Below are 18,621 nucleotides of genomic sequence, written 5' to 3' on the forward strand. Positions count from 1 at the left end.
CTGGGGAAGTGACGTGATGGGGGAGCGGGACAGTGAGGGGGGCAAACTGAATCAAAAAACAACAATTTCGGATCTTATAGAAAATCTTTACATATTTCTGATTGTTACGTCACAAGTTTCCAATGTTTCAATGCCATTTAGAAGACACAGCACAAAGATCTAGACAAGGAGAAACAGCATCAAAGTGCCACAAAGTGCTTCAGGTCCAATTGGGCGCAGGTGCTGCCATGCAGCGTTAAAGGTAAAGCACATAATGTACACAAGTTTTTTAATTTTCCCTGTTTTTGAATAAACATCAACAATGAAAAACACAATCAATGTGAGATCTCTCATCATCACCATCAATCAAACTGTCTTCACAACAATCAATGACCAAAGTACCAGATGCGAGCCAGCTGTAGTTGGGAGACTCATCCTACCACTGGGGACAGCAGTGGAGAATAGTCTAGCTAATTGCATAGTGTTCTCTAAAGAGCTGGGTCTTTAGCTTTCTCTTGAAAGTAGAGAGGGACCCTGCATGTCAAATGTAGTCCCATAATTCATTTTGGTTTCTAAGGAGAACACCCAAGAAGTCTTCTAAGAGGTATTGAGGACAATAGGAGCAAACGTGTGGCGTGCAAACCGTCACAGATGGACAGACATGCCACACATTGGAGCAGTAAGATACTGTTGCTATTTTGAAATACCCAGGATACCGTATCACCATCCAGTCCTAATTCCAGATCAGGCTTTTTCTAATGGACTATCCAAAACAGCTGATGAGAGCAAGCAGACTGGGACGTCCCACCAACCGGATTTCTTTAGTGGCTAGGCGAGCCAAATAAAGGCTGGAAATATGGGAGGAGAGATGGATAATGCACAAAAAAGCTCCAGGATCAGGACTCGATCCAGATCATCACACAGTGGCCTCTATACATGGGCACCTACTCTACCAGGTGATAGAGTAACTTACATAAATTCCCATCTGTGTTCAGGACAACTTTGAAATTAGATTTGTTACTTCCACTGAATGAAGCCTGCAGAGGTCCAAACAAATCCTGTTTGTTGTTCTTAAAGGTTAGACGATAAAGCATCAGTGATGCTGGAGGAGGAGCTACTTAAAACACTAAATGTTAGAGTAAATTATTAATGAAACGTGACAGGGAATAGTTCTTGAATATCAGTTTTAAAGCTCTGGATGCCAGCAGGTCAATGATAATCCCTTAGCTGTCACTGACTCTGTGATTCCTCTGTGAGTTTTCCTCATATAAGAAATAAAACATGAGTGGCTTTGCCTCTTCAGTATCCCAGTAACATGAATTAAAACATTCTTTTTTAAACTCCTTTCATAGAATAGTTCCCTCCGTTTTCCTCTCAACTTTTACCTCCATTAGTCTCCCTGCAGGCCTGAGGCTTTTACAACACCGCCTCATGACGCTTCTTCTCACCCCCCCACCCCGTGTCGATAGGAAGTGACATCCACGTCTGTTTAGATGGGTGTGAGGGAAACTGTGGTTAGTCATTTCAGTGAGACGGGGATCAGGCGAGGTCACATTCTGCTGCTGATCAGCACGGCCTCCTTTCTCTGCTCCTGGTTGAACAAATTCACAGAGACAACAAAAACTAACTGCCCAATCCCTCTGCGCGGTCCCACTCACTGGCTCTGGGTGCTTTGGCTCCTTTATAATGAAAAGTTTTCCCTAAATTGTTGCCTGATAGTCCCTCTGTTTGCTCCTTTATTCCCAAGCTGTGGCCTCCTGTCAGAAAAAGTTAGTGTTTACTGACCTGCAGCTCCGTCTTGCTCTTGTGTTAGTTTGTGAGGCGACATCGAGCGTCTGGTTTTATCGGTCCTCTAACATCAGCTGTCAATCAGTCACATAGACATCACCTGCCCGCCTCGCTCGCTCTGACAGCCGGCTGAAGAGAGAGCAACAAATAGATGTTTTATCTGCGCCGCTGTGCACACTGGCTGTGCAGAGCCATAAAAACCTGTTGCCTTTCATTTAGCAGAGAGGATTGTGGGACGGAGGAGGTGTGATGGTAAACGAGCTGGTCTGATGAAGGCTGACAGCTGCAGACACGAGAGCAGATTTTGGTCTCAGAGGGTTTACCTCGGAGTCAGGGAATGCTGGGAAATGTTGAGGGCCTTTTAGAGGAGGGACATGTATCTTATAATACTGGACGTGTTTTACCTTGTCTTCATATTTACTTCTGAGTTTACTTTAATGTTTATCCCACAACAAATCACTCACCAATCAAACTGAATCTTTAAAAAACATCATATCTAGTGTTGGTGTAGTCTTGCAAAGCTGATGGATTGTGGAAAGTGGCGGTAGTTAAAAGTGTGGTTTAGTTGAAGGGACTGCAATTCTGTAAACAATGGCTGCCAGCGAAGAGATTAGCATTGATGTAGCAGCAGTTTGATCTGAACTAGAAACTAAGGATGCAATTAAAAATACAGATGAGCCCAGAACGCCCCACCATAGAGGTCTGCAGCCAGATGCCTCCCGTTACTTTCCTCCATCCTTTGTATATTTGTTTATTTAATCCACATTTAAAAACTAAACTGGCACCAAATGAAGAGCCAAACAACCAGCTCTACTGAGTCAAATGATCTGGATCTCTAAAAAGAGTCACAACGAGCGAGAGTGGACAGATATCAGCAGAGGAACCATGAGCAAGGTCAGAGTTTAATAGGGATGTAACAAGTCCATGGCGTGCTATTTAGAGCCGGATTTAAAAAAATAAATCTCAAAACAAAAAATGAATACTTGGAGAAAAAAGTGACACCTGCATTTATTAAACAACACTTGCCCTTTAAAGATTGCAATATGGCATAAAAAGTTCCATAGGTGTGCATTAGGCTCAAAAATATAAATGTATACTTTGATCCAGTGTTAACCCCTTAACGCCTGTTGTCGCATATTTGATACGTACTTTTATGATACCTCTATCTAATCAATATGATCAATAAATTACTCAAAAACTTCTAAATACAATCTGATAAATGATAAAAATGCCCTCAAGTGGATTATCAGTTACCAAAAACACCCAATGAAGGAAATAAGATACTAAAAATATATTTGTTAAATTTTATGGAAATTTGGATTTTTTAAAATTTCAGTAGAAAGTTAAATGAAGGTTTCAGTTCCAGAAAAGTAGATATATCTGATCTGTTGAGCCCTCGCACTGTTGTGGGTAAGCAGGATTGTGAACGCTTCCTTCAGATTCTGCTCTGCTCCTCAGGTGATGATTTACCCACTAGCTCTTCAGGTTACTCGTATTCCCCATCAAGTGACTCTCTCTGTCTGGTAGTGTCTGCATGTTGTTTTTTGTCTGCCACCTTTTCTCCTTTCTCATTTCTTGACACCAGGAAACTGGAAAACTTCCACACGTCAGATTTCATTGGAGCCTCCATAATCTCCAAAACTTCAGTCGCCTGGGTCCCTCCATAGACTGATCTTCCCTCGCCACTTGGAGTATATCCACCATCTTTGTGCTGTTAGATCAAGCTGAAAGGAGCGCAAAGGATGATGGGTGCACAGTGGCTGATGGGAACAGTAGTTCCCACTTCCCTGTGCTCTGATTCGTGGATAAAACTACTGCCCTGAAGACCTGCAGTTTGAAACACGTACGGGACGACACCAAGGTGCTTTTGTTACTGTGGTATTAACGATACTGTCACATCTCTAGAGCTTCATGAGCTGAACCATGACAGAATGAACCTGGCACACCAGATGGATTTGTTTCACACATCCATCTGGTAAACTGCTCATAGTCAGCATTTGAGAAACCTTTGAAAAAAACTTGGAGGGTGATTGGATGAACAAGAGCAACAAAACACATGATGTCGTAGCCCCTACTGCATAATTCCAACCATGGTGACTGTAGACATGTCCGTACACGACTTTTGTCATTTTTTAAAAAGGAAACAACTCACTGCTGTTCTTTCTTCTTCTTTTAATGGAGAAATGTCTTCAAGTTCTGATAAAACCAGCGCTTTAGCAGCATCCATGCTAATCTCTTCCGCCATAATTCAAACCGGTCCCTTGTTGCTGCTTGCATACGTCACGACTCCGCCACGCCCTTAAGTGCTGCCCCTTGTTGCTGATTGGTCCTGTCACTTTCTAACCGGGCCTAAACGGTTCAGACCGGAGCTTTGGAAGATGGATTTGCCAGTGAGAAACATGGAAATGGGCGTATTCATCTGCTTTGCAAGGTTATGACAGAACTGGACTGAACCAAACCAGACCGCTTTGTGGAAATGGACCAATCACAAGAGTCGTGTCCAGGCTGTAGACAGAGTATTTTCTAATTCTTGCCTGTTGCTGTTCCTCTGTGACTTTTTTTTGCCTGATTATTTCACCACTCTCAGAACACAAAGGTTGCGTAAGATTTAGGAATATTTTTATTTCCACATGTTGAACGCTCAGCATTGTCAGAAACAGTTCTTAACATGGCCTTTCTGGTAGCATTTCTCTATGAAGAAATCACTTTCTGCCCCCCAGAGGGATGTTCTCCAATCTTTAGAGTCTTTAATTCAAAATGAGAAGAACAGCAGAGCTGGGCAGAGTTTAACAGCATGGCTTTACACCTCGCCTTTTGTTATTGTTTTGATCAGGAGCCCCCTAGTGTTGGAAGTGACATACTGTATGTTCAAACAGAGACTGGTTTGGGGGGATCATGGTGGAGTTGGACTGGGTTCTAGATATGTAAAAAGACAGTAAGTACTAAAACTAAAAGAGTTTTCAGGCCTTAGAAAGTTCATGAGAAAAAGAGGTAAAAAAAATAACATTAGTGTTTCCAGACTCCCTCTAAGGTGTGACTAAATAACAAACTCTGCCTTTTTAAAGATGCAGTGACAAACAAACTGACTGTTAACTCAAGCAGAGCCAAAATAATTCCAGTTAGTGTCAATGGTCAGACCAGATTCTGCTTGGTGTCATCAAAAACAAGGTAAGACTGTTAACACAGAGCAGACAATCATACACAGAGCTCAGAAAAGGGAGTTAATACTATTAGCTTTTTATGATGAAGTGTGTTTAAATCAAGAAAATACGGTTGTGTTTAACAGAGACTGCCTTATTTGACCTCTGGCTCTGTGTGTGTGCAGAGATTATATCTCCAGTAGCTCGGAGATTTCATTTCATTTCACTTCAGATTAGATAATTCTGATTCACATTAATAAACTCAATCTGAGCTCACAGAGATGTAAACCAGACCACTGCTGCTATATAACAGCAATTCTCTGTGCTAGAGCGTTCTCTGCGCCCCCTACAGGCAGGAGCTAGAATCTCGGGAGCTGTCCATGGTGCTGAAATATCTTTCAGCCTGCAAGGTAGATGAAATCAGTTATTTTTCTACAACAGTCATGATCAATGTTAAGAGATCCAGGTGTGCTGTGATAGCAGGTGTCAAAGTGGGCGTTACATAAATTATTGTATTGATTTTAATATTTTTATTCTTTAGCTCCAAGGAAGGAAATCTAAATAGACATAGGGTTAGATTTAAAACAAAGAAAGCTTAAGAAGCATGATCCGTGCAACAGAAAGCCCCCTTAAAGGATTTACTTCACAACAAGTGGCATTTCTAATGAAGAGCATGTTGGCTTGGGATGTTCCGTATTATTACCTCCGCCAAGGAGGTTATCAGAGTGGGTGGGTTTGTTAGTTCATTTGTTTGTTAGTTTGTTAGCAACATAACTCAAAAAGTTGTGGAGGGATTTTGATGAAATTTTCAGGAAATGTCAGAAATGGCATAAGGAAGAACTGAATAGATTTTGGGACTGATCCGGATCACCGTCTGGATCCAGGAATTTTTTTAAGGATTCTGTACTATTGGAAGATAGGGCTAATCGCGGAGGTTTGCACTTTTACCACTTAACTCCAGGAGATGGCGGACATGAGTAACTTCAACCCCAGCAGCATTTTTGGGTGTGTTTCTATTCAAAGTTTTGGAGTTGATAGAGTTTGAAAGATGCACGCCCAGTCGAGGAGATGAGTCGGAGCATAACAGAGAGAAAGACAGCAAACTGAAGTGAGAATACTCACAATGCTGGGAGGAATAGAGGAATATTCACCCTCTGCCATGGCTTCCAGTCGTCTGGTGAGACCACGGGTGCATCTGATGGCACCCGTAGCGAAGCCAATGCTTTGCCTCTTTGTACTTCCACTCTACCGGGGAGGGAGTAATCGGCGAATGCTGTGGTTGGGGGCACATGGGGACAGATCCAGGAATTTGTTAAAGGATTCTTCACTATTGGGAGATAGGGCTAATGGCAGAGGTCTGTGCTCTTCGAGTGCTTTTCTAGTTGATAAATAAATCCTTCAGTGGGAATTTCCTGCTGTGTGGATCATTACTCATGACTCAGATCTAACAATGCCTGAGTGACATCCATTTCAGATATTCTCTTGTTTTTACACAGCTCTCTATGGAAACACTAAAGTTGGTATTTTTCCGTCTCTCACAAATAGCATGATGCTTCAGAGCTACTTCAAACCAACAACTCAAGCGGCACCGATTTTAAACTTGACGTGCATTATTATCCAATCATCAGGCAAACATCCTCCAAACTAGAGGTCTATCTAAGCTGCGTGCTCTGTCTTCAACCCCACCACCATTCCACCATTCACCTGTAGGCTCTGATGGGGCATTTAAGAAACTCTAATATCTACTGTCTGCATGCAAATCTGTGAGTAGTGATGCAGGCAGAGCGTAGGCACAAAATATGACATTGTAATGCTGCACTAAAAAATTTCACCTGCTTTAAAATGAGTTGTCTGACTGCATTGCCTAAAACTTCTATAACAGCTTTTAGTAGACTTTATTTGTGCATGTCCAAAACCATAAAACACTGTTTTGGTGTTTTACGGAAGAATTCTCATGGGATGAGGGAGAAAAGCTGTTAAACTCACATTGTTTATGCCTCATGACCATCGTGCAACATTCAAGTGCTCGCACTGTGCATTCTGATGGTTGTGCATGACTTGAGTGCTCTGACTGGACAAGTAAAGATGGGAGTGAAGTCACCAAAGTTTCCTGGGAAAAAGTCTCACACCAAGATCGGGTTCAGATCTATTGTCTCATTTTCAAGCTTTATATTCTATGTGTATTCTACTCTATAAAAACATATCAGTAAACTTTTAAACCTTAATCCTTTGAAAATCTTGTACAAGGGATGGAGGAGCGTGCATGATTCAGAATAAGGGACCTTTTAACCATCCACTCTTCATCTCTGATGATGATGGTATTAGCATGTTTAACAGGATTAACCCCTAAAAGCTTCACAAACACACGGGCCCAGAAGCAGCTGGATGGATGAGGGTGTTTACCAGCAGGATGTGATGCTCCATGATTTAAAGATCTTAAATCTGTCTTTAACATGCTGCAGGCGTCTCTGAGGGATTTAAGGACGACGTTTGTCCTGAATGAGCAACGCACTGTGATGTTGACTTTATTAATGAGACTCTCATAAAGCAGCAAACATCGTCTCTACGTCCATCAGAGGAGGAACAGATCACTGTTGAGAATGTCCCAGACATGAGGGACATTTATCTGTCTCACTCACACAGACACAGACTCATACAGTCCCCAGTAAACACAACAGAAAAGACCTGTAGAGCTGTGTTCAACTTTAAGGAGGATCATCAGCAAAAACTAGAACTACTGCCTGCTGGTTAAACTCCACTGTGAGGGACACACAGGCCTGCCTAGAGAAATAGTAGGGCCCCTGGACAGGCCTCCTTATTGGTCGGCTGGACAGGTCAACAGAAAGGAATCAGGACGGTGGCAGTGAGGGAGCACCAAACGCAACAAAAGCAGAAGGACAGGGGTGAAATGAATGTTGAAAACTTGAAGAAAACAGAATGGGTTTTTTTACTTCTGTTACCAGAAATTTAAACTAGGAAGCTGATGGCATCAACGACAGCCGGGCTAGTTAAAGTATTTCTTCACCCATCCAATGTTAGCTCTGCTAAAAAACTTCATGTAACAATTAAGAAAATTAGTGTTTGGTAGATTATTTCTTTGTTGTAACAATGCTTCTGGGCAATAAATCTTCTACCGTTGGAAAGCTGCTTTATTTGCCTACATAACAATACAGTTCTGTAATAACAGTCAGACCTGTTAAATGAATAAATCCCTTAAACAGAACCTGTCTGACAAAGACAAGTAGGTTTAAAGATCTCCAACACACCAAGACATTCAAGAACCAATAAGTCTAAAGACCTGCAGGCCTCACTGACTCAGTGAAGGTCAGAGTTCATGATTCAACAATAAGAAAGAGACTGGGTGACAATGGCATCATGGGAGATTTCCAAGGCAAAAACCACTGCTGACCAAAAAGGACACGAAGGCTCATCTCACATTTGACTAAAAACATCCTGATGATCCCAAAGACTTCTGGAAAAATATTCTGTGGACTGACCAGACAGAAGAGGACGTTTCTGGAAGGCGTGCATCCCCCAGCATTTAATCAGAAGAGCATCAGACCAACAGTCAGACATGGTGGTGGTAGTGTGATGGTCTGGACCAGGACCTGGACCACTTTCTGTAATTGATGGAACCATGAATTCTGCTCTCTAGCAGAAAATCCTGAAGGAGAATGTCCGTCCATCATTGACAGTCATCACCAACACTTCAAGGATGGAACCAGCAGTTATTAGGTTTACAGGGAATGACTTTTTCACATAGGGCCAGGGAGGTTTGGATGGTTTTAGCCTTATTAAATGAAATCAGCATTTAAAACCTGACTTTTGTATTTACTCAGGTTATCTTAGACTAATATCAAAATGTGTTTGATGATCTGAGACATTAAGTTGAGACAAATATACAAAAAAAAAAACTTTTTCTCAGCCTGTTTTTCTGCTGTATTTCTGTGTCTGTGGTAGTAGGGTGAAAAGTGTTGATGCGTTTGCTGGGCTGCAGATATCCAGAGGGGCATTTGAAAGTTGGTGCCCTGGACCAGGGTGTCTGTTAATCTGTGGGTTTTAACAGTGAATCTCTGGCCTTTTGGTGCATGCCATCCTCAATATATTTCCTGTTTCTCTAAACCATCCCAAAAAATGGGGGAAAAAACGGGTTTAAAAAGTAATGTCATCTTGAAATAGAAATCTCGAGGTTAAGGGCTCCAAACCTGCATGCATACTGCAGTGACCATATTTCAACTTCACATAAAGTGGATTCTGTGATCAGGAGACACACCTGATTATAAAAGTGGAGCGTCAGAGGTAAAAATTGTGTGAAATGACATTTTCTGCAGAGATTTGCCCGTGGCTGTTCTGCAAAAATCGTTGAAGTCATTCTGCTGCAGAATCAAATCTCTCCTCCTCGTCCTCACAGCAGCACTCGTCTCCGCTCTGACATCAAACTCTGACGTAGAAAACATAATCATTTATTGAAATCATTGACCCACACTCACACAGAAGACATAGAAAGACATTTTTGCAACACTGGATGGGCAGTTAACAGCAGCTTAAATACAGGTTCACTGACTCTGTAGAATAAATAAGTGCATAAATACATATTTCAGACTAGAGGATAAATATCTGTATCAGACAAGCAAAAATAAGTCATCACATCACGCGGTAATGTCCTCTGTATACAGGAGGGAGCATGGAGGCGTTTTTAGTTCATCCTCAAAAACGCACAAAGAGAGAACAGAACAACATCTGCACCAAAAACACAGACTGTGGATCCATGTGAGAGGGCAGTTCATCCAGAACAGTCCCAGCACAGCAAGGGGGTTAGTATGATTCTGGAAAAGATGCATTTCATGTGTATTTGTGAATTTCCAAAGAAGAATGAGGCCTTTAGTTTGGAGCAAAACAATCAGCAAAGCACGTGGAACTATAGCGGGATATTTCATCCAGTAATAATCCATATGCATGGAAAAAGATGGATTTAAAGACGGAGAACGAGGACTTGGTTGGTGTTTCCTCCTGATTAGATGTGGAGATGAAAACAAGTCACTTGATCATCCTGTGAAGTTTTAGTCCGGGTATAAAAGGAACCCGGAGAACGTGCTGTACTTGTTGTTGTTCCCACCGTGCGCCTTCCCTCCGTCCAGTTTGACGTAGATCTCGTCCCCAGAGTCCAGGTGCAGAACCACGCTGTTGCTGGCGTAGTCGTAGTTCTGGTCTGCGTCTTGAGCGATGGCGCTGGCTCGGACCTGCAGGAGGAGAGAGAGTAAACTTTAATAAAACCAGCAGCGAGCTTCCTGGCTTCCTCCTGTCGGCAGACAGAATTTACAGCAGCAGTGAAGAGCAGGAGTGAGCGTTAGAGTAACTCAAACTATAAAAACTGGGACATTTATGTGAGAGAGAACCTGACAGACAGAGAGAGAGAACCAGAGTTCATGTGTTAAACACAAATCCTCCTGATGAATGCTCCACACAATTCTTTAATCAATTCCAGTGATAGTTTTAATTAGGGCTGGAAAGTTATTGCATGGCATAAAGCACAATTAATCACAGTTAATCACAATAAATTGGATCAAATTGAATTATTTTGCATTTCAAAAGAGTTCTTAAGTACTTGAATGAATTGCTCCAAGTGTGTTGATCAGTGAGTCAAAAGCAGGCAAAGAGATGTATTTTATGATGTTGATTTTTAGATTAATTCATTTAAATGAGTGCTGCTCTGCTACACCAGTGTGGTCTGAAACCATTTACCTAAGCCAGGTTCAGACCAAAGACTCCAACAAGACCAGCTTAACTCCTTGTGAGGGGCCACTCAGCGTTCTAAAAGCCTCTCAGCTCAGTTTAGGGATTTCTCTCTTAAGATACTGCACAATAAACCTGTCACTACAAGAAGGACAATATTAAACAAAAACTGTTTTTCTGCCATGGGGCATAGCACAGGGGGAAAAAGGGTACTGATTCCCTGGGCCCACAGTAGGGAGAGGCGCTAGAGATGCCTGTATGGAAGCCCATTTGGGTCAAATAAATAAGAAAAAAATGTGAAAGTACAGCAGTTCTTAAAAAAAAAATCTAAGTCATACATTATGAAATAAAAGGTCATAATTATAAGATTAATTATGAGATAAAACATCAAAATTAGAGGAAAAAAGTAATAATAATGACGAGATACAAAGTCAAGATTATGACATAAAAAGTTATAATTGACTAGATGACTTTTTATCTCATAATTTCAACTTTGTATCTTTTAATTTTTTTTTTATCTCATAATTTTAATCTTATGATTATGACTTTTTATGGAGTATTATATGATTATTATTATTATTTTTTTAATCTCCTTACTTCCACATTTTTCTTTTTTAAGTGGCAGAAATGGGCTTCCATATGCCTACAATGAAAAGTTTTTTTTTTTATTTAATTTTTCCTAATATTTAGTGTCATTATTGTGACTAAATGAATCGGTCGACAGACAGAAATTTGTATCAAATAGAGTAAAATACAATTCTGGGAGGGGGGCTCTCTCTTAAAAATGTCCAAACAGTTTGGTCCAGCACTAAAAAATAATGCAAGTAAATTTAATTTAGCCATGGTAAAAATAAATGCTCATAAATTGAGAAATTGTGGTTAAAAATACATCAAAGTGCACAGTGCTTAACAAATGTATTAGACCACCTGTCATATTTGTCTCAGAGGCCATCCAGCATCATGAAGTGCTTTAATGTGGACTCTTTCATTTTCAGTGAGCTCTCCATGTTTTACCATTTTGAACAGGAATGAGGAATTTCAAACTGATTTCACCCAAATTTGAGCCAGCTCACTGGGCTTCTCTGAGAAGTCGGGAATGAATCAAGCATAACATTCAACCACTAAAACTCATTTCTCTGTTCAGGAATGCAAGTAAATAACTATAATTTAACATATGAATCAAGAAATAATAATGTGCTTTACTTTTTTTTTTTTTTTTGTAAATCAGTAAATTTGAAAATTCATGGATAACAATAATAATTATATTTTATTATTAAAAATATAATTTGGGTTAAAAAGCTTCTACATATTGGTGTATTAACCATTGCAGAAACATAAAAAATGATTTTGGTACTTACCAATGCTGTTAATTTAGGGCAGCTGTGGCATAAACCTTACTTTGGGTGGTGGTCTAATAAATTTGTTAAGCTATATATATTTGTAAAAATGATACAGCATTTTTCGCTTCGCTAGCTGGCTAAGGGGAGTGCTGTGTAATATCCTTTCTAGGGGCCCTAAATCCCTAGCCACGCCCCTGTTTTCTGCAACTTTATCATGATAATGCAAGACATCAGGCCGTTAGATTCTTGCGTATCACTTATTCCTCTGTCATCATGATCAGAGCGTGACTGAAATTTCAAAGCACATCAGACACAGGGAAGCTTTCTCGCTCAGTCTTGTTCTAATGAAGATATCAGCTCAAACATGATTTTTTCCAAGTAAAAATGTAGCAACAGGCTTGAATTTCTCCTGTATTACCTCCTTTAACTCTGTGCATCCTGCATGCATAGCTGATGGAGTGTTTATCAGGCTGAAATTTCTGTGTAACCTTGAAAAGCTGATGGATTATCTTGTCCGCTGTTGAGCGGATCCATCTTGTAAAGTTCCAATCTGAAATGTCTGTGAATGATTGGACCAATAAGCATCATTTAAAAAGAAAGAGGCGTGGTTAAGTTGTACTCCAACATAGGACACAGTGACATATGGCAGTAGGAGCTGGGGATCAAACCCACAACCTTCTGACTGCGGGACACTTTCTACCAACTGAGCCAAAGTCGCCCACTTTAATCGACCACCACTGATGGTAGCGACTGTCGGCTGAGGTCACATTGTGAAGTTTACTCTGGGGCAGTGCATGCCCACTATATCTATGTCTTGTTGCTTTGATTGGTCCATAATAATAATGACAGAGTGTTCGTCCAATCAGCCTCCAAGAAATCTTCTGAAAGGTTCTACCACACACTTTGCATGGGTGGTTGCCCAGATGGATGTGAAATAGATATATGAAACAGTCGATCTGGTGCCAGGTTAGTTTCAGTATGAAAGATGTTTTTGTGTCCATAACTCACATTATGATTTCAGTTAACAAAATATTTTACTTCAAACAAATATTTATTTTTGGGTACAAAAGATGTTTCAATGGATACTCTCTCACAGGCAAAAGCAAAGAAGAAACTGGATCAGAGTCGCCCTCTGCACCAGATTCAATTGTAAAAGATAACTCGTGTTTCTTCTTTGGATTTGCAGTGAGACAGAATCCACTGAAACATCTTTTTGTACGTTACTGGTCCTACGACCTCTACCTGTGGAGGGGTTGAAGCACAAGAGACTCCTTCCAATATTCTTGAATGTTTACAGCCTTACAAAACAAAATTTCCTTTTCCCATGCCAGAAATTACCTGCAACATCCAAAAAAGCAGCTGTTTGCTTCAGAATAACCTGATTGCAGGCAACAGCATCAGACAGACTAGTATGACCCGTAGCAGCTCGGTTCAAAAAGCTGGAACTGTCCCCTAAAATGGACTAGGTGTATCCCAAATCCTTTGGTCTGAACCGGGCTTAAGACCCAGGGGAAAAGAACTAATTCAGTCAAAAACAATGTTTAACACTGTTACACGTGAAGAAATGTGTAGTAGTGCATGAACAAAATGACTTGCTGTCTTCCAGTGATCCCTGGTTAATGTGACAGCATTGAAACATTTCAGGGGTTTATCTGCTTCCTCTGTGTGCGTAACCCAGCTGGTGTTCACTATCTAGACAGGCCGCCATGTTTGCAGTGTCATCATTCACACCTCTAAGACCAGATGAGACACCTGCAGGTTTCACATGACCTCGGTATCTCGCAACACATGACGGACAAACTGTAATGTGGAAAAATCGACAAGTAGAAGGTAGATGGGATATATAAAAACAGGGATATTATCAGCATGATGGCAGTATTTGCAGGTACGGACTTTTCTGCCAACAGATAAAGATGCTTGGCTGCATGTCAGAGTCATTATTTACGTTTTAGGCAGGACCAGCTAAAGTCTCATTATTTGTTCCTTAAACTTCAGAGTGTTTTAAGAAATGAAGTCTGATCTACATTTATGTATCTGTACTGATATCAGTTTGGGCTGAATAAATCTGAAAATCAGATATCTGCAGGAATCCAGTCTTGTGCATCCCTAAAAATAAATATATAAACTAATGCATTTCTATTTATCAGTTGTTTTAGTTTCTCATCAGGATTACACTTGCTCCATTTTTATTCTTTTCCTTGTTTGACACCAAAATCAAGGCAAACTCCACATATGCTTAAACTCACTCTGCACATAATCCCCTTCTGTGATTGTCTTCCTAGACAGAGCCATTGATTGATTTAATATTTATGGTAACGTCTTCTCATTCAAAGTCTCAGACGTGTCAGTGGGGGGTACGGGCTCTGTCAGTCCTTCTGAAGGAGACAGCTGCAGCAGACACATTAACTCTCACATTTATGGATTTAACACAACCTTGTTTCCTGCAGAGCCGCCGAATCTCTCCTTAAATAACAGTCAGCTGTATTTTTACACATATTTGATTTATTAGGGTTCATATTTTATACCTGACCCTTGTAGTAACAGTAATGTAAACATGCTGATGTGTAGCTCCCACCATTTTAAATAAATAACATTTTTACCACATTTTAAACATCAAATCTATGCAAGACTTTAAAAAAAAAATCCTCATTACAGAGGCTGGAAGTGGTCATCACAAATCTTATTACAGCCAATGACAGGACTCATTATGAAATATGTGGTCAGAGGTCACGCTCATTTATCTACAACAACGGAGAATAAAAGACATTTAGAGATGCTTGTAAGCCAGAGTGAGTTTTAATGTTGATGCTTGTGATTGAAATGTTCCTCATGCTTATCGAATTTATGATCAGACATTGATGTAGAAAAAATGAACAACCTGGCGTCTATTGGAGTCCAGTTAAAGGTAGCTGGTTAAAGTCATAGATATCAGCACGTAGATGAGGATGGGGATGAATAAAGACAAACACTGACGCAGTCTGCAGCTCCAGACCAAAACTCCTGCTGATTTGTTGGTACGGCGATATTAACAGCTGGTCGGCAGATTCTTTAGCCGTTTAAATGGCCCACATTTAAATGCACAGTGCTGTGTGCTTTGAGCTTATTCCCCCTGAAGGATCAATGCTGTTGCACCAGTGATAAAATGACGTGACATCACAGAACCACTGAGAATCAATAGCAGTATCTATTAGCTAAAACACTGTTGATTTCTGGATTCTGAAAAAATTACAAGTGGATATTTACCTCCCTGGCCTCCATTCTCAGTCCCCACACACTCCTGATCAAAATCTTAAGACCAGCTGAAAAATTGCAAGATCTTGCATTTTGCACTGTTGGATCTTTCAATAAATAAGGAATTTATTTAAAAAAAAAAAGATTAAACTGAAATAGGATGTTCATCAGCTGATTTCAAGTTTAAGACCACAGCTCAAAAAAAACCCGAAAACCCCCTCAAAACAGAAACAAAAGTTCCAATAAAGGACTCAGTAATGAGTAGCTCCACCGTTCTTGTTGATCATGTGGTGAAGAAGACTTCACAAAGCGCATCCACTGTCTGGAACATTTTTGTAAACTTCGCTTGCCCCCCATCCCCAGATGTTCTCAGTTGGATTTAGATCAGGGGAACACGCAGGGTGGTCCAGAAGAGTGCCGTTAGTCTCCTGGAAGAAGTCCTTTTTTCAGGCGGCCATTGTGAACTGTAGCGTTGTCCTGTTGACAAACCCTGTCATTACCACACAGACGAGGGCCCTCAGTCATGAGGGATGCCCGCTGCAACATCTCCACATAGCCAGCCTCCGTTTGATGCCCCTGAAGCACAACCTGCAGCTCCATTGTTCCACAGAAGGAAAAAGCAGCCCAGATCATGATGGCGCCCTCTGCTGTGTCGCGTAGAAAACATCTCCAGTGGGATCTCCTCATCATGCCAGTAATGTTGGAAGCCATCAGGACCATCAGGTTACATATTTTCTCATCAGAGAATAAACTTTCTTCCATCTCTCAGTGTCCCATGATTGGTGCTCCCTTGCAAAGTCCAAATGGACAGTTTTGTAGCGTTGAAGGAGACGAGGCCTTCAAAGACGTTTTTGTTTTTTTTAGCCCTTCCCTCTCAGACGCCGTCTGACAGTTATTGGGCTGCAGTCAGCACCAGTAACGGCCTTCATTCGGGTCGAAGATGTGTTTTTGAAGCATAACTTCTTTACTTATGAGCAATATTTTTACTATGGTTAAATCGAATTTACTTGCATTATTTCATAGCACTGAACTATACCATTTGAGGGAGGAGCTGAGCCCCCTAGTATTTTGTTTTATTTATTTCGATTCATTTAGTCGCTTTTGATTCAATGATGGCAGTAAATCAGTGATACTCATCATGTGGCTCTTTTGTGTCTTAGTTTGAAAAATTATTCCCATTTTTGACACTTTTATCCCACTCTTTGCAATCCCACTTTAGCTGCCTTTTGCAATTAAATGCCACCTATTTCCCAAATTGCCAGTCTTTGCTGCTTTTTGCCCATTTTAGTCCCTTTTCACTCATTTCTTGCCTCAGTTTAGCCACTTTTGGACCATTTTTGCCACCTGTAACCCATTTTTAGCCACTTCTCACCCATTGTGCCTTTTTTTTTTACCATTTTATTTCCTGATTTTTACCACTTTTCTCTCAGTGTTTGCCAGTTTAAGCCCATTTTTGACACTTTTATCCTGCTTTTGCATGTTTTTCCACTTCTCACCCATTTAAGCTGCCTTTTGCAGTTGAATTCCCACTTAGTTCCCATTTTGCCACTTTTTCTTCAGTGTGTGCCCCTTTTTTTTCACTTTTCACCCATTTAAGCCGCCTTTTGCAAATAACTGCCTTTTTTTTGCCCATTTTCCCACTTTTTTTTCTGATTTTTGGCCATTTTTCCCAACTTTTTTTTTAGATTTATGCCATTTTTTGACATTTTTTTGCCACCTTTAACTTATTTTTTGTTCACTTGCCACCCATTTTTGCCACATTCTGCCCTTTTTGCCACCTATCTCCCAGTGTTTGCAGCTTTTTGACCACTTTGCCACCTTTAACTTATCTTAATTGCCACTTTTCACCACTTAGATTGAGGCTCTTGCAAAGGTATTTTTCATTTGGCTCTTTGGTTGAGCAGGGTTGACTAACACTGCACTAAATGCTAAGAAAAGTAAATAAAATCTCACTTTTTATTGTGGGCTATGCCCCTGACTGCTTCAGTCAGGAATGAAGAGCTTAGGATGTTTTATTTACTGGTGATAATAGCCAGTCCCAGTCTCCCCTACATCCCATTTTATTTGGGTTTTAAATCAATGTAATGACGTATTGATAGTATGCGTTGATTTAATTTTTGCATTGCACTGATTTGACCCTTATTTGACCCAGAGCAGCAGCAGTAAACACAGGTGTGCTTTATTAAGGTATAAACATTTTCTCTAAGGCGTATTTTGGGTCACTTCAGGGAAAATCGTCATTTTTAGGCTTAAATTAAAACATTTATGGATTCTTTGCTGCAGTGAGATCCTAACGGGCCACAGAGATCCAGCCTTTGAACAGGGAAGGGTTAATGGGCGCGTGCACTCACCTGTCCGTTCTTGCACAGGTCAGCCCACATGCTGGTCCCGTCCCCTCCGCGCATCAGCACGTGATAGGTGAAGTAGTAAATCCCGGACACCTGGCACGTAAACTTCCCGGTGGTGGGGTCATAGTGGTTCCCCAGGTTCGTGACGACGTCATCAAACCGAAGCACCTCGTAGCCCTCGTGCGGGTTCTTCAGACCCACGTAAAACGCGATCTTCGCCCCTCCCATGATTGACCCCGGTTCTGCGCCTGTCTCCGAGCGCGCCGTGCCTCCTATCCCGGGATACCCACTCTTCCCGGTGTCCCCTCGGTCTCCCGGTGGTCCTCTTGGTCCCGGCGGTCCCGGTACGCCCGGTGGGCCCCTCGGTCCTGGCTTCCCCGGCCGGCCGGGCTCTCCCCTCATCCCCGAAGTGACAAAACTGGGGGACGGGATCGCGCTCAGGTCCTGCATGACCTCCAGAGCCGTGGCGCTCGGTTTGGGGCTGTACGGGTCACAGATCATCCGGCACGTGCCCATCATCTCGTAGTGCGCGTCCGTTTTAGAGGTCTGGACCAGCAGAGGAATCGCGATAATCAGAGCCAGAACCATGACGATACCGACCACCGCAGCGACGATCCTCTTCCTGTGGAGAGTCCGAGACGCGAGCGCTAAAAAGTCGGTTTTACTTTGGGACGTAATGGTGGAGGTGGAGAGGAGCCGCGGAGAGAGAAGAGAGCAGAGAGGAGTGACTTAAAGCCAGAGAGAGAGAGAGAGAGAGAGAGGGATGGAGGGATGAGAGGAGGACTGACAGAGACCCTGGAGCCCAGCTCAGCCTGCAGCGACCACTACAACTCTCCCTGACACTCTGAGCTCTCTGTGCGCGCCCCTCTCTCTCTCACTCTCTCTCCTCTCTGTGTCCCTCTCTCTCTCTCCTCTCTCTCTCCTCTCTGTGTCCCTCTCTCTCCCTCACACACACACACTCTCTCCTCTCTGTGTCCTTCTCTCTCTCTCACACACACACACTCTCTCCTCTCTGTGTCCCCCCCCTCTCGCTCTCTCTCTCTCTCTCACACACACTCTCTC

General features: G+C 41.8%; 1 protein-coding gene across 1 annotated transcript; it reads right to left on the minus strand.

Moving 5' to 3' along the window:
• Positions 1-9,396: 9,396 nt before the first annotated feature.
• c1ql2 (complement component 1, q subcomponent-like 2) lies at positions 9,397-18,183 on the minus strand. The gene is made up of 2 exons (XM_041807536.1): positions 17,563-18,183; positions 9,397-10,147 (listed from the first exon to the last, which is right to left on the minus strand). Exons 1-2 carry the CDS (start codon positions 18,145-18,147, stop codon positions 9,968-9,970), a joined length of 765 nt encoding a protein of 254 aa, XP_041663470.1. The 5' UTR covers positions 18,148-18,183; the 3' UTR covers positions 9,397-9,967.
• Between the last annotated feature and the right edge of the window lie 438 nt (positions 18,184-18,621).

The sequence above is a fragment of the Cheilinus undulatus genome, linkage group 15 (genome assembly GCF_018320785.1).
Source record: "Cheilinus undulatus linkage group 15, ASM1832078v1, whole genome shotgun sequence".
Classification (NCBI taxonomy): domain Eukaryota; kingdom Metazoa; phylum Chordata; class Actinopteri; order Labriformes; family Labridae; genus Cheilinus; species Cheilinus undulatus.

Bases quoted from the DNA above. Each gene is read 5' to 3' on its own strand.
- c1ql2 (XM_041807536.1), bottom strand. From the start codon at position 18,147: ATGGTTCTGGCTCTGATTATCGCGATTCCTCTGCTGGTCCAGACCTCT. The intron at 10,148-17,562 runs GTGAGTGCACGC...CTCCTCCTGCAG, and splicing joins ACCTGTGCAAGAACGGACAG to GTCCGAGCCAGCGCCATCGC.